The 25,939-nt window shown below is 53.7% G+C and overlaps 1 protein-coding gene across 9 annotated transcripts; it reads right to left on the bottom strand.

Annotated features, from left to right (window-relative positions):
- Positions 1–1,547: 1,547 nt before the first annotated feature.
- On the bottom strand, positions 1,548–24,907 carry ZNF414 (zinc finger protein 414). Of its 9 annotated transcripts, none has more exons than XM_043502768.1 (9): positions 24,751–24,907; positions 10,923–11,076; positions 9,078–9,188; positions 7,981–8,088; positions 6,770–6,875; positions 5,500–6,059; positions 4,404–4,454; positions 2,904–3,062; positions 1,548–2,027 (listed from the first exon to the last, which is right to left on the bottom strand). In XM_043502768.1, the coding sequence occupies exons 1-9, from the start codon at positions 24,751–24,753 to the stop codon at positions 1,951–1,953; spliced, it is 1,329 nt and encodes a 442-aa protein (XP_043358703.1). In that variant the 5' UTR covers positions 24,754–24,907; the 3' UTR covers positions 1,548–1,950. The 9 variants fall into 9 exon arrangements, with proteins under 9 accessions (XP_043358703.1, XP_038240329.1, XP_043358704.1 ...); XM_038384401.1 differs by having other exon boundaries at positions 5,521–6,059; XM_043502769.1 differs by having other exon boundaries at positions 9,078–9,185.
- Between the last annotated feature and the right edge of the window lie 1,032 nt (positions 24,908–25,939).

Below are 25,939 nucleotides of genomic sequence, written 5' to 3'. Positions count from 1 at the left end.
TTCTCTGAAAACAGCCACTCAATGTGCAGGGGCAGCTAAAAAAGTTAACAATGTTGGGAGTCATTAGGAAAGGGACAGATAAAAGAGAGAATATGTGGGTGGGTGGTAAACAAGAGGCTGGCAGAGAGTAACTGATAGGGCTGTGTCAAGCACCCTATTCCCCATCTGGCTAGGCTAGCTATTCTTCTGCTTCCTTGTTGTTGTGATTGTGAGATCTGTGGGCCAGGCCCCTCTCCCTTTCCTGGGTTGGTGTAGAGCACCTAGCATAGGGGGGAAGCTGGCGTCACCCTGCTCGGAGCCTGTAGGCAGCAGTTCAATACAACAAATTCACAGGGGAGGTCAAACAGCCTGCAGGTTGTGTAGGGCAGTGTTTAAAAGTAGCTGCTTCTCTCTTATTTACACACCCCCATGTGAGATTGAAATAGGCTCTGGTTGGAGTTAAAGAGGTAGGTAAGTCTCAACTGCAAGTTGGACATATAATAGGAAATAGCTTAGGGTTTTGTAAACCAGTCCACCAAGAGTTACAAGCCCCTCCTGAACTAGGGAGGATTTTCACCTAGCCAGGCTGAAGGATTTTACTGGGCAACCCCCCCCCCCCCACATCTTGACAGGTTTGGCTCCCGCTACCTTCAGTGAACCTCACTTGCAAGGAAAAGGCAGCCCCTAGGCACAGTGTGGGCCATGAACCAGCTGCACTTGGAGTGGAGGGATTTTCCTCTTCCCTCTGGCCTAGGATTATACTTGAGCCCCCTCCGTCCCCGAGCACCAGAGCCAGGTTAGCCTACCCCCCACCCCCTCGGCTAGACACAGCTAGTTCAGCAGCAGCAGTCTTCTGGCGCCCTTGCTTTCCCATCCCCGAGAGCTGGATTAACCAGTCGGCAGAAAAAAAAAAGCCTGTTGCTGCCAGAAACATCTACACACCCAAAGCTACTGCTGTAGCACCAGCAAGTCCCTTACGGTCAGTTTTGGGAGGTTCACCCAGAGCATATGGCATGGCAGGGAGGAGTGGGGGAGACTTTTGAAAACTAGGCCCACCAGCTTGCTCTCTCTGTTTCCCCTGCTATGAGACACGGCTAGCTCTGCCTTGTTTTCTTAGAGCAGAAGCTCTAAAGGACAAAGAGGGACTGGGTGTTTGCACAGCAGGTCCCAGCCTGCAGGTGCGGCCGGTAGCAAGAGCACTCCTGCTCAGGCCAGCTCCCTCGGCCTAGACTGATGCTGTCAGCCTCTTGCTCCGCTCTAAGCAAAATCCTGCAGGTTGCCCATGTCCCCATGCTCCTGCCACAATGCTCTGAGGGAGCCAGGCCCTGCCATTACCCTATTAAGAGTCAATTATCTGGCCCTGAGGCTACTGCCTAGCCAGCCCCCCTCCCCTAGAGCCCTCCCCCATGCAGGCCCACCCCACATCCAGCTCCATCCCCCAAGGGAAATTCCCAATGGTTTCTACCCAGCTGCAACCCATGCTCATAGCCCTGCCTAGCAGCCCCCTGCTCCCCACCCAGGGAGAGGTCATGCCCGAGGCAGTGTGACACAGAGCAGACGCAGCCCCCTTCTGTCCAATTCCCATTTATTTCTTAGCGACCTCATCCCCAAGAGGAAGTCCACTAACTCCTGAGCAACTCTACCAGGCTGTACAGCGAACCCTTGTGCCTGAAGCAATAAACTCTGGAACAGGGAGGGGGAAGGTACATACAAGCTTCCAGGACTTAAATTAAAAAGTTTCAAAAAAAAAAAAAACCCAACCCCCAAACCCCAGAAAAAGCCCCTTCCCTGCTCAAACTCTTTGCAGTGCACAGCTTGAAGTCAGTGGCCTGGTGAGGGGATGGGTGCAAACACAGCACGGGAAGAAGGGGGGGGGGGTAGGGTACTGCTGCAGCACTGGCTTTTACATACACCCGTTACTACTGCATTCCCATGCACACCTCCCTCCCTACCCCTGGCTCAGCAGGAGCATCAGAGCTGTGAGTACAGGGAGTTCTCCATCTCCGGCGGGAGCTTTGAGTGGAAGGAGGCGAGGCCAACGCCAAAGTCTGCAAGAGAAGCACAAGGTTGAAGGATCAGCGCTAAGAAATCCTCCCTGGCAGCTGCTTGAGAGGCTGGGGGAAAGTGGGACATTGGTGGCATGGCCTCCTAGCTCGTGTGGGGCCACTGCTCTGGCTTTATGCCACACTGCTGCATCTCAGCAGAGGCCCACGGCGTTGGGTTGGTGTAGAAGGCAAGCTTCTAGCCCAGCTGGTGACCAAGAAAACCTGGTCAGGTCCAATACACCAGGAGCTGGCAGAAAGGCCCAGGCTGTTATCTGCTTCAGGCACCTGACCTGACTCTAAATTCTTATGATAAGTCCAAGGTCACTGCAGTTTGGTAGAACCATCCAGTTGTTCTGGGCTTGTGGGTGGAGCTGGAGTCAATGCACCGGCACCTTCCCCTAAACTGGCCCCTATAGGAGCACTTTGGCCAGGACACCCAGTCAAGGGGCAGGTTTCCCAGACAGGTTGCAGGATGGAATTGGTGCCACTCAGACAAGTGGGGAAGCGGTTAACCTCAGGGGCCATTTCTATGGCAGCTTTAGTAGTATCCACATCTCTCCACTCCCTGGCATTGAGGCTTACTCCCCTACCTAGATCAGCAAGAAGTTTTCCTCTTCACCTAAACCTCACCAAGCCAGGCTTCCTGCTTCTCCAGCCAGGAGGGGCAAACTGCAGCCCTGTCAGGCTCTGGGGAAGGGTGTGACTTTTGGACGCTGGGATATGACCCACTCCTCCCACTGAGACTACAGGCACACTTGTCATGCAAAGGAATCTGGGCTGAATTCTAGGGCTCAGGATCCCAAGATCAGCTCCAAACAGCTCCTCCCCCCAGCAAGCATGGCAGATTCCCATCCCCCAGCTCCCCTCACTGGGCCGCACCCATCTCTCCATCCAGTCGGCTGGGCAGGGGTGGATTCTTGTGCTGATCCTCAATGTGCAGTGTCATCTCTTCCCGCGAGGCGCTGGAGTACGGGCACTGCATGCAGGTGTAGCGCCCTCGCGTGTGCTCCCACACGATGCGGCTGTTGGAGGAGTGGCCTGCAGCACAGGGGGGGGCGGAAAGCATGGGCGCTGACTCGCGGGTGCCCTGGGATAGCAATCACATGGCCATCCCCCCCCTCAGGCATGCTCAGCTGTTCACCACCACAAGGGCAGCACCTGGGCCACACCCCGTGAAACACACCCAGCAGCTGATGGCCACCAGGAAGGGAGATCGAAAGGTCAAGGCAGGCAGCATGGTATATCGGACTGGGATTCAGGACGCCTGGCTTCTATTCCCAGTTCTGCCACTGACCAGCTGGTCCCCTCCCACCCTTGGCCTGTCTTGTCTCTTGAGACAGTGTGCGCTTTGGGGCAGGAACGGCATCTCTCTGGGCAGCACGCAGCAGGGTGGCCAGGGTCGCTGGTGCCTCTCGAGGTTTGTGTAACGCCCCTATCATAGAAAAAGGAACAGGGGGCTGCACCAGCGGCTGTTCCAGCTTAAGCCCCAAAAGGGCAGGTCATTCCCCTGCCCAAAGCCTCCACTGCCACATGCTTGGCTTGGCTGGGGAAATCCAAGCCTCCCTGGTATCATAGGAGAGCAGCTGATTTCCCACACCGCCCAGCAGGGACAGGCCAGCAGACGCTGCTTTCGAGAGCTGCCAGGCCTCCGAGACCATCCCTGCTCTGAAAATGGTCAGAGCCCCCAGGAACTGCAGGGCCACTCTCTCTCCCCCAGTATGTGGGGCGCTGGCCCTAGGACACACACTAGCACCACGGCACACAGCCTCAGGCTGAGGGTAACAAAGCCAGCCCTGCCCAGGGTTTGGTTTAAACAATGAATCTTGTGCCTCAAGGCACCGCAGCAGCAGTCAGTCCCAGACAACGGATAGATTTTTTCCCCCGCCGGGGCAGGCAGCACCCTCCCTTGTCAGCTAGAGGTATTAAACGGTTGACGTACAAGGCCTCTGTATTATGTTCCTTATCAAGGGGTTCTGAGGTCCCCCATCCAGTGACTGAGCAGTCTTGACACTGCTTAGCTTGCAGCGCAGAGGCAATCAGGGCATGTGGCTGCAGGTTAGAACGCCAGAATGGGTCCGACCACTGGGCCATCTCACCCAGTATCCTGTCTTCCGGTGCCAGGTGCTTCAGAGGGAACGAATCGTTATTGGACTAAGCCTCCCAACCACACGTATTGTGGTTGTTTTGCCCCTGGGTGGTGCCCTTAGTCCTTGGAAGGCCCAAGAGCCCTTTGCTATCCTGCGTGACGCGGCTAATTCAAGCCCTCCTCCCTGCTTTCCTTGGGTTCCCCCAGTTCCCAGGGCAGGTCACCCCCTCACTGCATAGCAGCATCACCCAGTGACCAGAGAGCAGCCCAAAGCCGAGAGGTGCCGGACTAACCTGAAGTCACACCTGAGCCAAAGCATGGGAGGCGTGGGCCGACGCACACACCTGCGAAGGGAATCGATGGGCGAGACAAGCATTAGGCCTTCCCCTCCCTTGGCTGGGGAGGGGGGGGGGGGAAGGGAAGCGACCGAGAGGCCCTGGCTTGGGTGCCAGCGGTGTCCAGCTGCAGCTGCTACTGGCTTTTCAGAACAAAGCTGACAGGACCAGGGGGCATCGCTCCACGCGCTGCCCCCGCAGGACTCCACGGACATCTCCAGGGGGTGGAAGCAGGATGGAGATGCTGAACTGGGACTTTTTTTTTTTTTTTTTTTTTAAAAAAAGCACAAGGAGGGACTTTCACACTGGAGCAAATGAGAGCCAGGAACACGCCCTGGTGCCCACACCATCCGCAGGTTTGCCAGGGCGTTAGCTGTAAAGCAGTCGCAATAGCCTGTCACCGGGGCTCCTCCTCCCGCCAGATCCTGCGCCGAAGGGGTCCCCAGTGCAGACCGACGACGGCCATCACGGGAAAGGGAACGGGGCTCACCAGCCGAGCACAGCGGCCACAGGCTGGCAGGAGGGAGGAACAGGTCAGGGAGGAGTCTCTGCCTCGGTTACAGAACGAGAGGGAAATTCTCAGCTGGCGTGGTAACTCCTGAGGTTGGTGGAGCCAGCGGAGGATTCAGCCCCATATGCCCCCAAGCCTTGGGCAACAGAGCAGGACAAATGGGATCCTGCCTCACGCCCCACGTCCAGGGAGCCCTCCAAGAGAGACATGGGCCTTGTGATCAAGTTTCCCCATCGAGCAGCTGGTTTGTTGGGGGCGAGATTGTGGGACGAGGGGCAGAGAAATGGCCACTGGAACCCCCCCCCCCCCACACACACACACACCCACCATGGAGCCCGGGACAGAGGGCACCTAGGAGCTTGAGCAAGTGGGATCTCTCGTTCTCAGGGTGGCAGGAGGAAGACAGGGCAGCTGGTGGGTAGCGTCCTCGGCTGGAAGTGCCTCCCTGCCCACCTGTGGATTCTCGCAGCAGCAGCCTGGGGCGAGCCTGGAAGGAGGTTTGCTGTAGCATGGGGGATTCCCAGCTGAAGATGACAGATTTACCTGCTGGCCCCGTGTTCTCACCTTGACTTTTCTTCCACACAGCATTGGAGACCGGGAGGCCTGGGCTGGGCAGGTACGGCCTGAGGCGATGCTGAACCGAAGCCTGAGGTAAGCTGTAGGGAGACGGGTGCATGTAGGACAGGAAAGGCCCCGGCACCGTGGAGTGAGGCTGGCCCGAAAACCGGGTCAAGGCCGACGGCCCGAAGAGCGAGGGCTCCAGCAGAGGGAACGGGTGGGAGGCCGGAGAGACCAGAGGCATGGACTCCAGGGAGCCGTGGAGACCAGGGAGACTAGTGGGGAGCGAAGCTGGCACCGCGGTGGAGACAGCGTCCATGCCGGGGAGGATGGCTTCCTTCTCCATGTGCCGGATGACGCTCTGGAGTTTGGGCAGCCCCTCCGGCGGCTTGGCCGGGGGGTCCTTCTCCAGGCTGGAGGTAGCAGGTGGGGGGGGCTTCTCGGCTTTGTGCGCCGGAGCCGGGCTGCTGGCGCTGTCGGAGCAGACGTGCAGGTGCTTGAAGAGGGAGCGGTGGGTCCGGAAGCGCACGAGGCAGTTCTCACACCTGGGGAGCGACAGGAGAGGGCAAGTCCACAACAGCCTGGCCCGAGGGGAAGCCCCCATCCTGCAGGCTCAGCAGAGAGGCCAAGAGCCGAGCGGACCAGGAACTAACTCTCTCTCGGGTAGAAAGGAGCCATTCCAGGCACATGGCCAGAGGTTGAGCCATTTTCTGACCTGACCCTCCCCCCCACCAAACCGGAGCCAGTGCTGCGGCGGTCTCCTGCCCCTGGGGTTGGCCCAGCGGTGCCAGCGGCCGCGTGCCCCTCTCGGCAGTTGCCGCCCCCCCTGCTGCGCTGCCCAAGCTGCGCGCACCGGGGTGGTCACTCCGCAGCCTGGCAGCCGGCAGAAGCAGCGCATCCAGCGGCTGCGCAGACCCTGACCCTCGGAGGCGGGTCCCGTTGGGTTGTGGGGCTCTAGACGGCAGGGGACAAAGCCAACGCCAAGGAGGGAGAAGAACTGGCCCATTGGATCACACAGGGGCACTGCCACAAGCAGAGGGACAGCACAGAGCTGAGGAGAATTTATACCCTGCAGGGCAAAACCCGCTGCCTCCTGAACAGTCCCCCAAGCCACAGGAGAGAGCCCCATTGCTTGGCACATTTACAACAGTGCCCTGGAGAATAGCTTGGTGGGTGCAGTGCCCTGCCTAGGAGATCTGGGGGCTCTGGACATGCTGGGACCAGTGAGGGGGTCGGTGAGGGAGAGGGGACTTACTTGAAGTAGCGGTTTGGCTTGTAGTGCACCTTCATGTGAGCCACGAGGTCCTGCATGCTGGGGAAAGTTTCCGTGCAGCCCTGGGTGGGGCAGTGGAATATTTTACCTGGCAGAAGAGGGGCAGAGGGGTCAGTGAGACACCCAGTCAGGTCCACCCTAGACACAACGGTCTCAACTTATAACTAGGGGATTCTTTATCACCAGCTATGCAATGGTTATGGAGCCCAGCCCCTTCGTCATGCACAGTGCTCACCTCTGCAAACACACTCAGAACGTCTATTTGCCAGTAATCCTCTGCAGGGAGGGCAGGGGACCCAGTTATCACAGCAAGGCACATTTCAAAACACCCCCCCCCCCCTTAAAAAAAAAAATGTTAGACAGTTTACCAGCGCAGCGGCTCAGCAAAGAGTGGCTGATAAGATGAGGGGAGGGGGTTCAGAAGAGAACCTGGAGGTGGGGAAGTTAGTGAATTAGCTTCTCCTCTGACAGCCAAGGGGCAGATTTGATCTAGGTCCCAAGCAGCCAGACGCACAGAGCGGGGGCACGTTGGTGAGCATGTGTATGATCAGAGCCAGTGGGCTGAGCGTTTGGGATCAGGGAGCTGCTGTTTGCGGACACTGGGCTGGGCGAGTGCTGCTTCACACTGTCTTGGGGGGGCAAGGAGGGGGTGGTTGAAACACAACCCCCCCCCCAGTTTTATAGCTATGAGCTCCCATTCCCACGTACGGCTATAAAAAGGTTACGACCAGAGTACCCAGCACCTCCCGTTGTTCCTTGTTGGAGCAACTGAGAACTGAGCTCCTGGGAGAGTCCCACACCTGTACCGGAGCCAAGCCCACGTCAACCGAGCCTTGCAAATTCATAGCGTTACAATTCTCCCTGCACAAGAGTTTCAACCAGCCGGTCAGTGGGTAGCGATACCATGCGACTTCAGTGGACAATCACAGCTCCGACAAACGCTCACGCAAGCCACCCACAAGCAACCCGCAGGCTGGTGCCTCGTCACCAGCTGCTCAGTCATCAACAGCAAACCGACGCTTTAGAAGTAGCCCAGCAGGGCCGATGCCCCAGAGGAATCACTGGGAAGGGATAACGAAGTCTCCCCATCCAGCCTGCCCTAGCACGTGGTGTCCTGGCACCCCACCTCTCGGCAGCAAGGCCCCCCGCTTCTCCCAGCACCTTGCTGGGACGATGTGCAACCCAGGTCTTACCCTCCAGGGACTGGGTGGGTCTGTAGTGGACTCTCATGTGATCCATCAGCTCCTGCATGCTGTGGAAGGCCAGCTTGCAGCCGTAGCTAGAGCACTGGTAGTGCTTCCCTGGAAGGAGAGAGAGCCGCCGGAGTCATTTCTCTCCCAAGCCCCAACGTCTCCCCTCCCTTCATGTCCTCCCTCTTCCCCAGAAGAAGTGCAGGGCCTCACTGGTCCTCCACGGCAGGCATCAGAATTAGCTGGCTTTGGCATGACGCACATCACCCACCCGTGAGAACACGGCTGGCTGCCTTTGGCCGAGATCTGGGCCAAAGATCCTGCAGATGGGACCCGTAGCGGGTTTACCCAGGAAAGGGGCGTAGATGGCGGCAATGGCCCTTTGCTCCCCCCACAGCATACCTCACCCCGGACCTAGGGGGATCCCCAATGGGTCATTCAGGCTGGGGCTCTCTGCCGAGATGAGCAACCAATGGGGCCAGTTCACACAGCGCGATGGTGATTTTTGCACTGTCCCTGCGGAGACCCATCAAACTCATGTCATACAGGCTGCTGAGCGGTCAGACGGCAACAGTTTCCAGTCCCTATCAGTCTGGGCTCTGCTTGGACCAGAGACGAAGAGTCCAGAGCTTAGAAAGATCCCATCACGGCCCTTTTACAGCATGGTCCCCGTTTTCTGTTCTTCCCACCTCTGCCTCTCTCCTGCCACTGCCTGGTCTCTCTCCCCTGCTCCAGGTAGCCACTGCTTTCCCTTGCCATCTCCTTTGGCACCGCCCCTCTAGGACCGTTCTCAGGGTGAACAGGAAAAGTTTAGCAGATTAGCCCAGGAACAAAGTAAAGGAGTCCAGCCCAAACCCAAACTGCTCCCCTTTCTCTAGCTTAGATGGAAAGCCCCGAGAAGGGGCAACGTCAGACTAGCAAGAATCCCAGGTTAACATTTAAGGGACAAGTTCGAGTTAGTCTCCCTAGAGAAAACGGATGAACGGTCGTGGCCCTGAATGTACCTGGAGCGGTGCCCTCTGCTAGAAGAGAGTGGACCTGCTGGGAATCACAGTTCAACCCCCCCTCCACCCCATACACTGCTACTCCCTTGAGCTCACCTGGGAGGGGTCTGCGCTTCGGGAGCCCCAGGTCCTGAGCTTGAGCCCCACTGCCTCCACTTCCTGTTGGGTGCATCTGGCTGCCCGACACTGCTGGGTCATTGTAGCCTGCTGGAGAGATCCTGAATTACGACGGGCGCGTGGCTACCTGAGACAAACTCCCAGCAGCCGGGCGAGGCTGAGCTGCAGTCAAGAGCAATGTTGCCCAGTGCATAGCAAAGCTATTGCCAATCAGCCACCAGGCAGAGGCCATCAGAACAGGAGCGCGCTAGGCACAGTGGGATATTTCAGCCGTCGTGGCGGTCTCAGAGTTCTGTATTTCGATCCAGGCCATTGCTGGGTGCCACTTCCATGCTTCCAAGAGTTTGGATTCCTTTTCAAGTTGAACCTGGGTTTTGGTTTTATTGGAGGTGTCTGGGTTGGTCTACCCTGCAATTCAAAACCCGCGGTTGGCCCGTGCCAGCCGACTCAGGCTTTGGGGGCTCGGGCTATGGGGCGGTTTCAGTGCGGTGTATATGTCTGGTCTCAGGCTGGAGTCCAGGATCTAGGACCCTGCAAGGTGGGACGATCTCAGAGCTTGGGAGCATCTACACTGCAATTAGACAGCCCCTTAGCCCAAGTCAGCTGGCTCAGGCCAGCCACAGCACAGACCTACCCCCTGAGTACATCATTCCGGCATGGGTCTCACCCGAGTTTCTTGTCATAGGCTCTCAGCCGGAACGCAAGGCTTTTAACACCTCGGAAAGGTTTGGGAGCCACGCTGGGAGGGAGCCACAGGCAGGCCCCTCCACAGGGCATCTGGGGACAAGGAACCAGCTCTGCAGTCACCATTCAGCTCATCTCTATTTCCTAGCTGCTCAGAGGCACCAGGTCTTCCACATCCCACCTTTGGAGGCCAGCAGGAATGAAGGCCTCAAGGCGGTTTAAAAGTCAATGTCCAGCTCATGTACTAAGTTCTGAGGCTCTGTTTGCTCTGGAGCAAAGAAGAATTTTATGCAAAGAATAGGTTAGCCCCTGGATCCAAGAAGGGCATGCCCAGAACACTTCTACACATGGGTGTCTCTCGCCTAGGGACAATTTCTACGGAGCACATGAAGGATACACTTTGGAAGTCAGAACTTTCGTTGACCCAAATGGATCCCCCCCACCCCCCGAAAACTAAAGGGGAGACACTAGATCTTCACCACCACCAGGGCTATGCCACAGTCCAGACCTGGGGGCGGGGGGTTCGTTAGTCCAAATTCAGCTACTCTGAAGAGGGTAAGACATTTTTTCAAGTGGGAAAAGCATTTATTATCCTGTTCTCCCATAATTCCAAGAGAGAAGCTGGAGGGATCTTTCCACCATCTTAGTCTGATCCATTAAGTCACCCGCCCACCCCGTCCAAGCCTGAAAGATTGGAGGAGGAAGGTTTCAGAATGGGAAGAAAAGGAGATAGCTTGGCGCTTGTATAGCTCATGTCACAGCCTCTACCCAACCTGAAGAGGGACATGCTGTCTTAACACAGGTGGAAGGTGGCAGTGACAACCACAAGACGCACACCATGCTAGAGCAGTGCTCAGCTGTGTCAGCAGGAGAATTCTGCACGTGGTTCCCCGATATCCCACGTTTAACACCTCCCTGAGCAGAGCCTCGTGGGGGGAACCCAGGCAACGGGTTCAGCTTGTGTGTTACCGTGAGTGGGGGCTTTCCACAAATGGACGGCATCACTCTGCAGCCTGCCACACACACACACACACACACAGGCTGCCCGTGGCTCTTCCCTTGCATGCCAACTGCCTTGCAACCTGCATCCACCCTCTGCATCTCCCACAGACTCTTCTGCTCCCTCTGAAACATATTTACCATCCAAGGAGAAGGACGGCAACGCTGCGTCTTTCTCGGTCTTCAGGGCTTTGCTCTTGACGGGGCTGGGTGAGGTGTAGTGCTCGTGGTAAGCGAGGGCCGTGGCGGAGCGGGCAATGCCGGGCACTGGCGAGGGGCTCTTCTCCTGGTGATGCTAAACCAGACACAAGGGGACAAGGTCAGCCGTGCAGAGAGGTCTTGTGAACATGCAAGACCGACACCTCCCCTCCCCAGCTGCTGGATGCGATGGACTCCTGCAGGGGATAGCAGGCAGGGCTGGGCCCAGAGATGGGCAGGGGAAAGGTTCTGTATGAGGGGAGGCTGAAAAGGCCAGGAGTGATCAGTCTGGGGAGGGATACAAAGCTGTGTGGCCCATTGGAGCGGGGAGCCCACCACATCCTCTGAACATCATGCCAAAAGCAGGACCTCCTCTGCCCCCCAAACCAGTTGCTCCTTAAAACATTTTAGCTTCTCCTGCCCTGCCCCTCCCGAGTGTGGCATGGGCCAAGCTGCTTGAACAGCGGTGACCAATTCCCCCCCCCCCCCCCCCCATCTGCCTATTTGCTACTCAGCTACTGGGGCATCTGGGTGCTAAGGAGGTAGCTTTACCTGGGCCCTGTGGCCACAAGGCCCACGGGAGCATCAGACTTCCACAGCGAAAGAACAGGAGGCCCCATCCAACGGGGAGGAGAGGGGCTCGCAGGGAAGATTTTAGTCTGTGTGGGGAGGCATGTTAGGGAATTGTCCTGGCCCACAGCATTCTGCTCTCCCGCGCCACACACCCTTCCCTGCCCCTTGTCCCCCACCAAGGAGAGGCCAGCGTGGCTGGAATGGAGCTGGACGGGGGCAGTGGCTGGGCAGAAGGACCTTGGGGTGAACAGGAGCACATGATGCTGGGGAAGGAAAGGAAGGGGGAGCTGCTGGAGGGGACAGCTGATGAGGGGGGGTGGGGATTGCTGCTCATTCAGGGCCTGGTGAAGGACCTGCCCCTTCGAAGCTGGGTCAGGCTCTCGGCATGAGCAAGGTGGCAGGGGCTCACCAGACAGCAAATGTGAAAAATCAGGACAGGGGGTGGAGAGCAATAGGCACCTATATAAGAAAAAGACTCAAAAATCGGGACTGTCCCTATAAAATCGGGACACCCTATACTGCTCCCTCAGGCCAGGATGTGGGATGGCAGCACCAGTGAGGAACAAATTACATCAAACCAACCAAATGTCCTTCTTTGACAGCGTTCCTGGTGCAGTGGATAGAGGGGAAGCTGTAGATGGGGGATCTCTTGAATTTTAGGCCGTCCCACATGACGCTCTCATAAGCGAACTAGGAATTACTACAAAATGGGTGGTTGAAAGACTGCATTCAAGTAGTAGTGATCGGTGTCAAACTGGGAGGGAGTTTGTAGTGGGGTCCCACAGGGGTCAGACCCGGGTCCGGCACCATTCAATATTTTCATTAATGACTTGGATCACAGAGTGGAGAGGATGCTTCGTAAATTTGCAGATGTCACCAAGCTGGGAGGGGTCGCCAGCACTTTGGGGGGCAGGATTAGAATTCAAAACAACCTTGACAAATTGGAGCATTGGTCTGAATTCAACAAGATGAAATTCAATAACGACAAGTACAAAGTACTATATGTAGGAAGTGCGGGGGGGGGGGGGAGTCAAACGCACAACTATGAAGTAGGGAATAGCTGGGTGGTCATACCGCTGCAAAGGATCGGGGGGTTACAGTGGATCACAAATTAAATAAGAGTCAAACTATGTGATGCAGGTCTGAAGAAGGCCAATATTCTGGGATGTATTAACAGGAGTGTTGTATGCAAGACACAGGAGGTAATTGTCCCACCGCACTTGACACTGGTGAGGCCTCAGCAGGAGGATGGTGTCCAGTTCTGGGTGCCACACTTTAGGAAAGAGGTGGACAAGTTGGAGAGTCCAGAGGAGAGCAACAAAAATGATAAAAGATTTAAAAAAACCCGACCTATGAGGAAAGGTTAAAAAACTCATGTTTAGTCTTGAGGAAAAAAAGATAACTGAAGGGGACATAAAAGTCTTCAAACATGTTAAGGTCTGTTACAAAGAGGATGTTGATCAGTTGTTCTCCATGTCAGCTAAAGTCAGGACAAGAAGCAATGGGCTTAAACTGCAGCCAGGGAGATTTAGGCTAGATATTAGGGAAAAACCTTCCAACTCTCAGGGTAGTTAAGCTCTGGACCAGGCTCCCAAGGGAGGCTGTGGAATCCCCATCACTGGAGGTTTTTAAGAACAGATTGGACAAATCCCTGTCATGGACGGTCTAGGTTTACTTGGTCCTGCCTCAGTGCAGAGGGCTGAATTTGACGATTTCTCAAGGTCCCCTCTTCCAGACCCGCTTTTCTATGATTCTCCTTGGATCAGTGCAGCAGGTGGCCAGGCATGCTGGGGGCCGAGCTAAACCCAGGATCTTGGCCAGCCTTAGCCAGAGCCCAAGACAGTCCTGAAAAATAGGAGACTCTCACAAAATTGGGCCACATGCTTAGCCAAGCGAGTAGGCGATGAACAGGGAGCACAGAAGAGCATCACATGGAGTGGGGGGTTTTCAGACCCATGGTGGGCTCCCAGCTGGGGCCTGGGTGGACACCCAGCACCGAGAGCAGATCATCTATGATCAGGCACTACCTCATAGGAATAGCAAGAATAAGGACCCTATTTGACATGTTGCTCTAATGGGGCTCTCATATCATGACACCACACTTGAAACTTGATGTCAGCTTCACGGACAACAGGTCTTGTCAAACAAACAAACTGGACACTGTTCTTTGGCTGGCCCCCCAGAGTGCATTGTAAAGGTCACCAGGTTGAAATGACAGGTTTCAGAGTAGCAGCTGTGTTAGTCTGTATTCGCAAAAAGAAAAGGAGGACTTGTGGCACCTTAGAGACTAACAAATTTATTTGAGCATAAGCTTTCATGAGCTACAGCTCACTTCATCGGAGGCATTCGGTGGAAAATACAGTGGGGAGATTTATATACACACACAACAGAGAACATGAAACAATGGGTTTTATCATACACACTGTAAGGAGAGTGATCACTTAAGATGAGCCATCAGCAGCAGCGGGGGGAGGGGGGGGGGGAAGAGGAAAACCTTTCACGATGACAAGCAAGGTAGGCTATTTCCAGCAGTTAACAAGAACATCTGAGGAACAGTGGGGGGTGGGGTGGGGGGGAGAAATAGTTTTACTTTGTGTAAAATGGCAGGTTGAAATGGCGTGTATTCGGCAAGGCATCCAGCCCGGAAGTCTACACAGCAATGAAACAGCCCTGTGAGCCTGAGTCAGCCGACATGGGCCAGCTGTGGGTTTTTCCTTGTGGTGCGGACATACCCATAGTCTATGCATCTAGCCTGTACCCCAAGCCTGACAATGCAGAGTTGCAAGAACCTCCCTAGTGGACAGCTAGGGAATAATATGCCCATAAGGATGTTTTCCCCACCCTCTGGCACTTAGAGGTGGGGTGTGCCTGGAAGCAAGAGGGCTTCCCTCCCAGGGATGTTCTAGTTCTTTGAGCTCCTATGCATTTTCTCAGGATCTAGATCTTCTGCAGAGCACCCCCCAACAGGCCATTGGAAGATGCCCTGCATTCGTATCAGGAGCCTGCTCCTCCCAGCCAGCGCATGCACCCAAACGCACAGTGCGCGCTCCAACAGATTGTGCTGGCCTCAGAGGCGCACACCCACCAGTGGCCAGTTTTTGCAAAGTCTTCCCCACATGCAGCATTGAAGACATCAGTGAGCCCAGTGCGTGAAGCTAAGCTCCTGCGAGGAGTACGTAGATCAGCTGCAAAAACCCCTTCACCTCCCCATGGCAAGGAAGGTGGGTCAGATGCGGGAAGACACTGGCTTGGTTGGTCATCTGCCTGCCAGGACAGCTGATGACAGCAGTGCATTGTGGGAGCCTGCTTTATCTTTCTCTCCCCCACCGGGGCAGGGAAATAGGCCTTCCCTACGTGGGTCCCAGCCTAAGCCTATTAGAAACAGACCGTCTTGAAAAGCCATTTTAAGTTTCATTAGCTGCAGCGAGGATGAAGCATTGAGGAGTGGCAGCTGCCAGGCTGACAGACAGATGGGAGCTGAGGCAGGGAACCACACACACACACACACGCACCCCTGCATGCTGTGCAGAGATGGGGAGCCAGTCCTCACCCCGAGAAGCTCGTCATCTAAATGAGGCCAAGCTGCCAAATGATATTTCCCCAGAGCTGTCGGAGCAGAACAGCTCTTTAGGATGGTGCTGAGATCAACCACCCCTGCAGAGTGGCAGCATTAGCCTTGGGCTGTGAACTCCTCTCTCATGGCAGGGACTGGGCTGTTCCCCCTGACCTGCACAGGGAGGCAGCAGTGGGAGATAGAGGACAGGGCTATGTAGGGGACCCCATGCCATTCCATCAGTAGGCTCAGTGCCCCACCTCTCCCCATGGAGGGCTCAGGGCAGCCCAGCTGCTTGGGGACAAGGAGGTGCCAGAGCTCACCCTTTGTGCAGGCTCTCGTGCAGGGATGAAAATCTAATGCCAACGCTACTAACTAGAGGGCAGGTCCAGCGGGAGACCATTGGGCCAGTCCACTCCAGGCAAAGCGCCCACTGTTACAGCTGGAGCTGGATTCCCGGTTTGTCTGGGCAGATGTCCTTGGACCAGTGGGGCTGCTTTCCCCCCTGGAAATGGCCGTGTAGCTCTGGTTCACATTGGCACATCAAGAGCAGGGCACAGCCGTGATGCAACTCACTAACTTGTTTCCAGTAGAGCCTGGTGTTTACTCTGTACCAGGCCTGAATGCAGCCAAGTACCCCACAGCCCTGACCATGAGGGAGGCTCACATAGGTCGCTCACCAGCCTCCTTGATGCTGGCCTTTCTGCCAGTTTTGGACACTTGTCCCACTAGGAACTGGCCTTTGACCATTAAACTCATTTTCTTGCAAACCACTAGTCAGGTGAATGATTTTTGATCATTATTGCCCTGGACAGGATCTGAACCCATGACCTAGAGGTGCAAGACGCCCTACTGCCAAAATCCCCTGGATACCCACCACATCCCCCTAGTATCCAATGTGTTTCTCCTCCCGGCACTTAGTGAGGTTTGACATTTTACAGATGACATGCCCATGGTCACACAGGAGGCCTGTGGAAGAGCAAGGAATTAAATCTGGGTCTCCCAAATGGCAAGCTAGCACCCTAATCACTCCTCTCGAAAGGGCCACAGATAGATCCCTCACTGCCAGGGATGCCCAGGCCACTTGCAAACCACCGGCGAGCGGGGCACCTGCCATGCTTAGCTCGGTGCTTGGGGCAGCTGGTACTGCATAGAACCAGACCCCCTCAGGCGCCTCTGAGCAGCGAGGCTGATGGCGGGCAGAGGCTCGGTCCTGGTTTGTACAGAGGCAGCACAATTTAAAAGCCTGCTCTGTGGTACACAAAGAGGAGCCTGTTTCCCCTCCTGGCCGTGCTGCAATAGAGCGTGTCGGGGCTAGGGATTCCCCAAGCGAACGCAGGCCCCGTGCAGTGACAAGCATCGCAGTCAGCGCCAGCCAGGAATGGAAGGAGATAAGGACCTTGCCCCAAAAAATTGCCACATGGCTTCTAAACCCAGCTGCACTGTATGGGAGTTGTCAGCAGTGGGGATTGAACCTGGGACTTCTGGTTCGGAAAGCAGGCGGCCCACTACCTGAGCTAACAACACCCCTACCTGCTGGCAAAGGGCCATAGCAGGTTCATTGGCCTTTGTGGGCCAGTCACCACCCAAGCACCACTCTGACCTCCTGTCTTGGTCAGCCATATTCCCCTCATGGATTTTTCAGTGGAAAAGTAAAAAAGTGACAGAGGAAGAACTCGGGCAGAAGAACGTCCTCACCATGCCCGGCAACTTCCCATTTGCAGGTACAGTGCAGGAAAATACTTCCAGGTTATGGCTGGGTGACATCTCACCTTTTGTTTACTACAAGCAGTTAAGCATGATCTTAAGCACTGGCAGAATTGGGGCTGAAAATTGTACTGATCCAAGGCTGGCTGCTTAACTCTGGGGTTTGTATTAAATACAAAAAGAACCAAAACCCCCAAAATTTACCCCCTGGCTATTATCTAGCTCTTTTCATCAAGAGAGCTCAAAGTGCTTTACAGAAATCACTATCCTCCTTTTGCAGGTGGGGAAACTGAGGCATAGGAAGGCAAAGTGACTTGCTCCAGAACACCAGACAAACCAGTGGCAGAGCCAGAAACTGAACTGGGATCTCCCAAGTCCCAGTCCAATGGCCTATCTACTAGGCCACCTTGCCTTCCTCTTAGGCCAGATGTCAGTTTTAGAAAGTTAGGGTGCTCAGATTGTTCGCTTGCTGGTTTGGCCGCCTCTTTGCAGCCATCAGCAATAATTTTATGCTACCTGCCCAGTCTGTGCCTTTAAAGCCAGAAACTCCCTGGCCTTGTCTAGAGGATTTTGCTGCCAGTACACTGTGGGATTTATTATGGGGTGAATCATCAGCTGTCACAGGGTCAGCACAATGAGGCTACTGCTGCTGCTCTTTTTCTTCTCCTCCTTAGAGGTCAGGAAGGGAAGGTTCGGGGGCAGTTGGGAAGGAGCAAGGACAGAGCCAGGGAGCCAGTGGTGCAGTAGTGGGGCATGTGCAGTTGGTAGATGGATATTTGGGATCCATCAGGTACAAAGGCTTCAGGGCCCAGCAGCTCAGGTGCCTACAACACTTGCCTGAGAAGTGGTACCTAGGACAAAGGTGAGTGATCACAGCACTCCAGTTACCCCGACACATTCCAAGTGTTTCCTTAAATCCCAAAGAGGGGACCAGACCGGGCATATGGGGAGATGTAAGGCACCTCACAGGGCTATGCATCTATCAAAGATGCCTTAGAGTGGTCCCTGGACCAAACCACAGACCCCGAGTGGAACCGAGCAGCCTACAACAACCACACACAAGCAAAGGGGGAATCTTTCAGTGGGGCAACTGCAACTTAGCTCAGAGGCGATGCCGCTGCCATCCCCCCCTACCCCCCCAGGGATCAGAACTCCTCCCCCTCAAACCAATACAGGGGCTGGAAATTCTATGTTCTCTACACTTAGGCTGGGGTTTTCCCCAGGCAGTTGAAGAATTTTTGCCCCCAACCCCTAGCAGGGGTGAGGCCCCAGGGGGGGTGTTTGCTCTGTAAGCCGTGAACTTTTCTGCACGTCTCCTCCTTTGGAAAAAACAGAGTAAAGAGACACAAAGAACCATTAGCTATAGCGTCAGCTTGCGGGTCTGTGCATTTGCTATCATCAGTTTCTGTTGGAAATCCCCCCCCCGTACAATCTCTGCAGGGGTAATTTAAAAAAAAAAAAAAAAACACGAGAATTACCAGGTCAAAAAAATCCCTACGTGCAAACATTCAAATGACCTCCCAGAGGTAGAAAAACAAAAAAAAACAAAAAAACAAAAACAAAAAAAACTGCTGCATAGCAGACAAGTCTTAGGGAAAGTCATCATTCCGCCCAACCTGATCAGTCCACACTGGACTGTCCCAAAGGTTGGTTTGGCTCAGTCCCACGGACACACAAGAAACAAAGACCAACAATCACCTCCAGCTAAAAGTAATCTAAAAGTGTGTAGAGAATTCCACAGAGATCACGGAGTCATCTGACTGCCAGAGCAGTCTGTACATACAACTTTAGCTCTGCCCCCACTTGCATATGTGCCTTAGGGTAAAGGGTTAAGTTTTCCAAGAGCACTTGAGACTTATGACCTAAATCCCATTGAAAGTCAACTATGCTGGGCGCTGGACAGACCACATAAGTGACAGTCCTTGCCCCCAAAGAGTTTACAATTTAAGAGAGAAGACAGTGGAACAAACAAGGAGCAGAAAGGGGGAGAGAGGGGACAGGACAACATATAGGATGTTTCAAGGACTGTGTCAGTATCTAGTCTTGGGGTACTGTGAACCAGACACATGAAGGTCATTGGTGTTCTAGATTTATCCTCTGTAGGCTAGTAAGATGCAAGCTGCAGAATATTAAAATTTGGGAACGGCACGTGACCGTGTATCATGATGCATATACACAAAGGGACAGAGTTAAGGTTCTTCGTCAAGGTTAGCACAATATTAAGGCGGAGTGGCTAAACTGGGATGTTAAAAAGCACCTGTTTGACTTTGAAGCACAAGTTCCACTGTACGTCAATAGGATTTGTGCTCCCCTCCCCCATGCAAGTTGCACATGCAATGAGACAAGGGCTCCTCATTCATTAAGCCCCTGTTCCAAAGCTTGCTTTAGCAAATGGGCATCTTTCCATCAACTTCATGGGGCTTGGATCAGGCCTGAAGCATGCCCGTCACACCAGTGAAAAAACTGGAACTGACTGGGACCCAGAATTCCTGTTCTGTGGGAAATTCAGATGTTTAGAAAAAAAAAATTCTTCCAATTGGGAACGAAGAACAAAGTTTCAGAATTTCCTATAAAACAAAAAGTAACATAAAATCATCATCAAAGACTCAGGACCATCAAAATATTTAATTTTGATAGCATCAAAGTTTCTTTAGTATCGTTTGATTCATTCTGACTTGTATTAAAAAACTCAATCTACTAAATCTACCTAATATTAAACATTGTGTAATATAAAAGTCTGAAGAAGCAAACGGAAGCAACTGTGTCAAAATGAAAAGTTTTGCCTTCCCTCCCATCCAAAAAATTGCACGTTAAGAAGTTCCTACAAAACCTTCTGGATTTCAAAGGAAGCCTGTTCTGTTAAAAGATTTTCCACCAGCTCTAGTGTAAACCTCCAGGTGCCGAGCACAAACCGTACAGCCACATAACTCAGCATGTTGGGAGTTCAATCCCCGAGGGGGCCATTTAGGGATCTGAGGCAAAAATTAGGAGTTGGTCCTGCTTTGAGCAGGGGGTTGGACTAGATGACCTCCCAAGGTCCCGTCCAGCTGCAACCCCAAGCACCGGTGGACAGCCCCAGGAGGAGATGGAGATGAGGGGACAGGAGCGAGTGCCATAGAGCAGTAGTTCTCAACCAGGGGCCCAGGGCCCCCTAGGAATTCTCGAGCAGGTTTCGGGGGGGCCTCCAAGCAGGGCCAGCATTAGACTCACTGGGGCCCAGGGCAGAAAAACAAAGCCCCGCCGCATGGGGCTGAAGCCCAGATCCCTGCCACCTGAGGCTGAAGCCGAAGCCTGAGCAATGTAGCTTTGTGGGGGCCCTTGTGGCAAGACCCTGGGCAATTGCCCTGCTTGCTACCCCCTAACGCCGACCCTGGTTTTTATATGCAGAAAACCAGCTATCGTGGCACAGGTGGGCCGTGGAGTTTTTATAGCATGTGGTGGTGGGGGCAGGCTCAGAAAGAAAACGGTTGAGACCCCCTGCTCTAGATGTTCTTGGATCTCCTCTCCGATCTGGAGCTGGAGGCCTATTTGCAGGGGAGGGGCCAGGGAGCCTCCACGTTTCTTCTCTTTGAAAGCCAAGGGTATTTCTGAAGGGCTCTCCATGAGCTTTATGGCCCAGCGTGCCATGGACAGGGGCAGAGGAGTGGAGAAAACTCAGTGAAACACCAAACAATCCCTGCGGATTTGGAGTAAGAGGATGGAGAAAACCCTGCTGATTCGGGGGGGGGGGGGGGGGGGAAGGGGAAGGTAATTGGACAGATTTTCCCAGATTCCCCAGCTGATTTATAGCACCCCAGCTCAGGCTTCTCCATTGGGAGCAGCACCACTCGTTGCTATGGCAACAACTATCCAGCCTCTTTTCTTCAGGGGTTCGATCTCAGGCAGGGAACGAGCATCTTCGAAGCCCTACAGGAAGCTGCGAGCATGCGCCTGCGTCGTGGGGGGGGGGGGGGGGGGGGGGGGGGGAGAATCCAGTTTTCGGCACAGAACGTTCCGAGTTAAGAAAGGGAAGCGGTGGTCGGGTGTTTGAAATAGAGAGAGTTTCTTCAGATCCTCGTTCCTCACTTTGGACACCGCTTCAGCTCCTCCCCAAATGGCCACTGTGTTTTGAGAGCCAGAGAGAGAATTTTAGGCCTGATCTCCTCTGGGGTTTAAGCCCCAATTTCTGCCCAACTCCAATTCTCGCGCCCACTCACCCGCAGTGCAAAGCGGGGGCAGCATATTATCAGATCAGAATGGGAGTGTTCTCAGCCCGCCTCCAGATCAGACCGGGACCTTGCCCTGGTGTGACTGCACGCGGTGCAGGGCCATGGGAATCTGGGCCATAACTCCTCGGTGTATTTCCGTCCTCCAAACCTTAACTCTTATGGTATGTCTGCAGGACAATCAGAGGCAGATGTACCCGAGCTCGCACTGTTAAAAGACAGCAATGTAGATGTGGCGGCACAGACTTCAGCATGGGCTGTACCAGCACGCCGGGAGACTGGGTAAACACTCACGTTTCTAGCCAGCCTGCACCGAAGCCCGGGCCACTGCATTGTCACTGCTCCGTTTAGCGGCACGAGTGCTGGTTGAGCCAGCTCAGGTAGGTCTACCCATCCTGCAATCACGCCTCGGATTGCCGTGTAGACACACCGTTCGAGTCAGGATTCCAGCCCCGATCGCTAATTCAAGTCACTTCCTGCAAGTATTCTGCTTGGTTGTGCAAAAATTCACCATTCCCCCCCCCCCCAAGAGACTTTCACTAGTGAGCTCTCTCACTAGAATAGCTGCAGGAAGCAAACGCAGCCAAAACACGGTCCTTCACAAAATCCAAACAAACGGTCGTTCGTGGGGGAGGTGTTCACAGCAACTACGCAGCCCTAATGAGGGGAGAAGTCACCATTGCCCCCTCTGTTAACTGCCCTGGCTTGGCTCCCCAGTGCAAACACGAGGGCTCCTTCAGACCAGGTAACAGAAGACATTCACAAGTCCACAGCAGCGGGCTACACGGAACAAATAATCCTATTTGAGGATCTACACCATCCTCTGCAGCCAGAGGTTTAATGCAATTTCTGAAACATATATTGTCACACACAGAGATGAGAGACAAAGAGCCTGGAGCCAGGGACTCCTGATCACTCACTACAAACGTAATAAAAGAGAAGGGGCCTAGAGATACAGGAAATAAATGCTATGACAGCAGAATGGCTTTTTCACGGATCGTTCTGCTGAGCTTTCAACCCACAGCTCTGGCTGCTGCTTGCTCAGTGTTTCCTGCTCAGTCTGGAAAGCATAAATTTGTCTCAGGTAAGCCTTTTCCTTTCTTGATGTACACAAGCAGACCAGGGATCACAGGGTTAATTACGTACACATTAAATAAAAATAACTATGTTAAAAAGAACACCACAACTGAGCTCAAATTGCATGAAAGTGAGATAATTCAGATTTCTCTTCCAAAGTCATCTTGACTCATCCCCCCTCCCACACGTGTGTTTTGTATTATCGCATGGGGATGACCATGAACTTCAACGCCATAATCTACAGTTTATAATAGTTCCAGATGACGACACTTGATTTTTCCTTATTTGCAATATCAATATTTCAGCCTTAAATGTAGATTTCTTCCTTTCTTTTCTTTTTAAGAGACAAGAACTTTGCATTTGTGATTAAATACATTCTCGGTGGAGATCACTCTTATTTATGAAGCATGTGACCCCTGCTAGTGAGAGGAACACACAGAATTGCTTTGAATCCTCCCTGTACCAAGCTGTAATCACACCCGGGTGTTAATTTCAAGATCTATTCACTGGAATAAATGCAGCTGTGATGGTGGATTACAGCATTTCCCCTGCTCTTAATTATGTTCAGAGAGGGCTGCACGTCAGGGTCCTAAATTTATGATGCTTTCACCATTTCTATGCCAGCTTTTAATGGCCCCAAGTCAAGCGACTTACGCTAAGCAACCTTTTTAATAGTCCTTCTGAAAATGCTTCTTTCAAATCCTTCCTCATAGCTCACTTAGGCCATGTCCACGCTCCAGTGGAGCAGCTTACGGTGCCATGGCATAGACGCTTCCTACATGGATGGAAGGGGTTTTTCCATCGATGTTGTTAACCCACCTCTCCGAGAGGCAGTAGCTAGATTGGCAGAAGAATTCTTCCACTGACCAAGCCATGTCTACACCAGGCTTAGGTCCACCTACCTAGAGTGCAAAAATTTTTAAGTGTAGACCAGGCCTTAATTTGGAACCTTTCATCACTAATCTCTGCCTATTCACACACCTGGTCATGCAAGTCAAATAATCAGGCATTAGTAAACAGAATAGATTATATGATCTACTGTCATCAGTAAAACCACCTTCTCCCAAGAAAAAATAACGGAGAGTCTAATACATTTATTTGGGCATAAATAACTTATTTATATTTTATAATATTTTATTTAATATCTATGCCCAAATACATGTCTTCATTTCTAAGGTGCCACAAGGACTCCTCGTGTTTTTGCTGACACAGACTAACACGGCTACCTCTGAAACCTTCTCCCCAGAGCCTCCCCCCTCCTTCCCCCTCCACCCCACATCTGACAGTGATCTGTTACCACTGCCCCATGTGCTATCCTGCAAATTGAGCTGCAGAGGAACCCTCCTTCCATGCAGGGCCCATCTGAAGTTATTTCAGCTTGCAGGATCTTCCTATGCATCCGTACTTCACCACACGCACACCGGACATTACAGCAATAGGGGGTGAGGGGGAGAATTGCCCCCCCCCAAAACAAAGGCTTGAACCCCAGTTTTCCCAACAAACAGCCACCACCAGCCCAAACCGGTGCAACAGCCCACCCATTGTCACTGCGTGCAAGCAACGCCTGACAGCCACCTCCAGTGCAGGCCGGCCTGAGCCCTCGGAATAACTGTAGCATCCCAGAGCATCTGCAAGCAACTCTAAGACAACAACAACAAAGCCAGTGCAGGCAGCTCTCGGACAAGGAGTCAACTAACATGTGCAGTCAATCGGGGTTAGGGGTGGGGGGGGAAGAGAAACAGGTTTCCCGGGGGGGGGGAAGAGAGGGGAGGGTCTCCTTTACAAACAAAGACAATTTATAAAAAGGGGAAAGAAAAATCAATATGAAATAAGCAGCTTCCTGGGAAGAAAAATGGGGCCACTCCAGGTCCATGTGACAGATGGGCGGGAGGGTACAATGGGCAGGGCACAGTACAACGTAAATTCCTATTAACAACCCTATACCAGGTTAGCTCATGATCATCCTTGGGGTGGGGGAAGAAGAATAGCTGTAATGACTGGGCCCCTGCCCAATGGTCCCACTCCTCTCCACCCCCCAAGGAGCCATCTGCCTGGCTCAGCTGAAAGCCAGTTTCAGTTTTCCTTTCCCCTCCGAATACAGAAGCTGCTAGCCAGTGGGCTAGTTTAGAGGGTCCTGTATCCAAATCCAGGAGCCCCCAGAACCAGGCCTGTCATAACCAAAGGACATAAGGCCACCTAGAGCGCCCCCTCCCCCGCAGGCCCGCACCCCTCCTCCCCCACCGGAGCTTGAATCCCCCCCATCTCCACCCTAGCAGATGAGGTGACATTTTCTCCCTTTGCAAAACACAAAATGCGATGGATTATTTTTTTGGGGGGGAGGAGGGGAAATATGTAACGCTACCCCCTCCCCTTTTTAAGCATGATCTGCTTCTCTCTTTGTGGGGGCGACCCCCCCCCCCCCAACCAGCTCCTCCTCACTTACTTTCAGCCCCTTCTGGTTTATTTCACAGGCAGAGAGCCCAGCTGCCTCTGGTCAGTTTCGGGCTCTCTCTGTTGTACCGGGCTTGTTTATTTCGTGTCTCGCCTGGCCAGGATCAGGGAGGTGAGAAGGGGGGGGCTTGCCCCCCAACACACACACACACACACACACACACACACACGAAAGGCTGCTCCTGGATTAGCAGAGGTCACCTACCATTTCTCTGGCAGGTCCTGCAGGGGAGGGGCTTTTGCTCTGGCTTTAGATCCCAAATTCTCCCGGAGCAGCAGCGAGAGACATCACAAGGCAAAGATGTTACATTGTAGCCATTTTATGTTAAGCAGCTGTCGCGAGACCGAGGGTGATGGTGGAAGGGGGAGGGATTTGTTATGGGAGGGAAGTGAGGGATTAGATTCCTTTAGCAAAGGGGGGAAGGGGGGGGGGAAATCTCCTGGAGTTGACAAGACTCCAACACAAACCCAAGAGGCGGTGACTCCAGCGCCCTACCCCCTTGGTCCCCCCTCCTCCCTCTCTCCTATCACATAATTGTGTCTCTCATGTGCTTCTCCCCTGCTTTTTGTTTGCTTCCTTTTTTCCCCTTCCTGTTTTGTTTAAAGGCCAGAGGTGATGGTGCTAATAGAAGGGGGCAGATCCCCGTCTTCCCCCTTTCCAGCCCCAAAGATCCACGCAGGCCAAGGGGCCTCCGGGCTTTGTTTAGGGCAATGCACGGAGTGGCAGATGTGCACCGAGCCATCACATCCAGGTGCAGAAAATGGTGGCAGCATCCTGACCTTTCGGGGGTTTGTCGCGGGTGTGGGGTTGGTGGCTCGCTGGCAGGTGTTGCTCTGTGCAAGGCAGGCGTGTGAGATACCTCCACGTCTGTTCGTTAAGATCAGCCACGGGATCTGAGCCGATCTCACAACAGCCCTGAGCCAGCAACAAGGTCCATGCAGATGGACCCTCTACTCCACCACTTCAGGGCCTAGCGGCAAGATTTGCCAAAGAGTTTATGGGATGTAGGCACTCCACTCCTATCAACCTTCAGTGAGAATTGGACACCTCATTGCCTGAGGCACTTTTGAAAATCCCACCTTATGATTACATTTTAGGTTCTTTAAGAACTTGCTAGGCTTGTCTAGGTTGAATTGGCATGGCTATTCGTACTGCAGAAGTCCCTACGGGCCCCAATCCTTTTCAGGGCCCCATTGTGGTAGATACTGGACAAAAACAGAACCACGAGACAGCCTCTGCCCCTAATGGCTTTCACAGATCCTGGATGACAGGAAAGGAGAATATTAGGTTCTCACACTTGCCAAAGCCAAAGATGTCTTTTCTCATTATTAAAAGGACCAGCAGCCCCTCCTTCCATATCCCCAAACACTGCAGCTGAACATAATGCTGTGTA

Source organism: Dermochelys coriacea, chromosome 25 (genome assembly GCF_009764565.3).
Source record: "Dermochelys coriacea isolate rDerCor1 chromosome 25, rDerCor1.pri.v4, whole genome shotgun sequence".
Taxonomy (NCBI): domain Eukaryota; kingdom Metazoa; phylum Chordata; order Testudines; family Dermochelyidae; genus Dermochelys; species Dermochelys coriacea.
This window is presented reverse-complemented; position numbering and strand designations above follow the sequence as displayed.

What these genes read in the sequence shown, in the direction of transcription:
- ZNF414 (XM_038384399.2), bottom strand. An exon ending in GAAGCGCAGACCCCTCCCAG is followed by an intron (nt 8,089 to 9,077) that starts GTGAGCTCAAGG and finishes CTCTCCTTCCAG; the next exon opens with GGAAGCACTACCAGTGCTCT. An exon ending in AAGCCAAACCGCTACTTCAA is followed by an intron (nt 6,060 to 6,769) that starts GTAAGTCCCCTC and finishes GTCGCTCCCCAG; the next exon opens with GTGTGAGAACTGCCTCGTGC.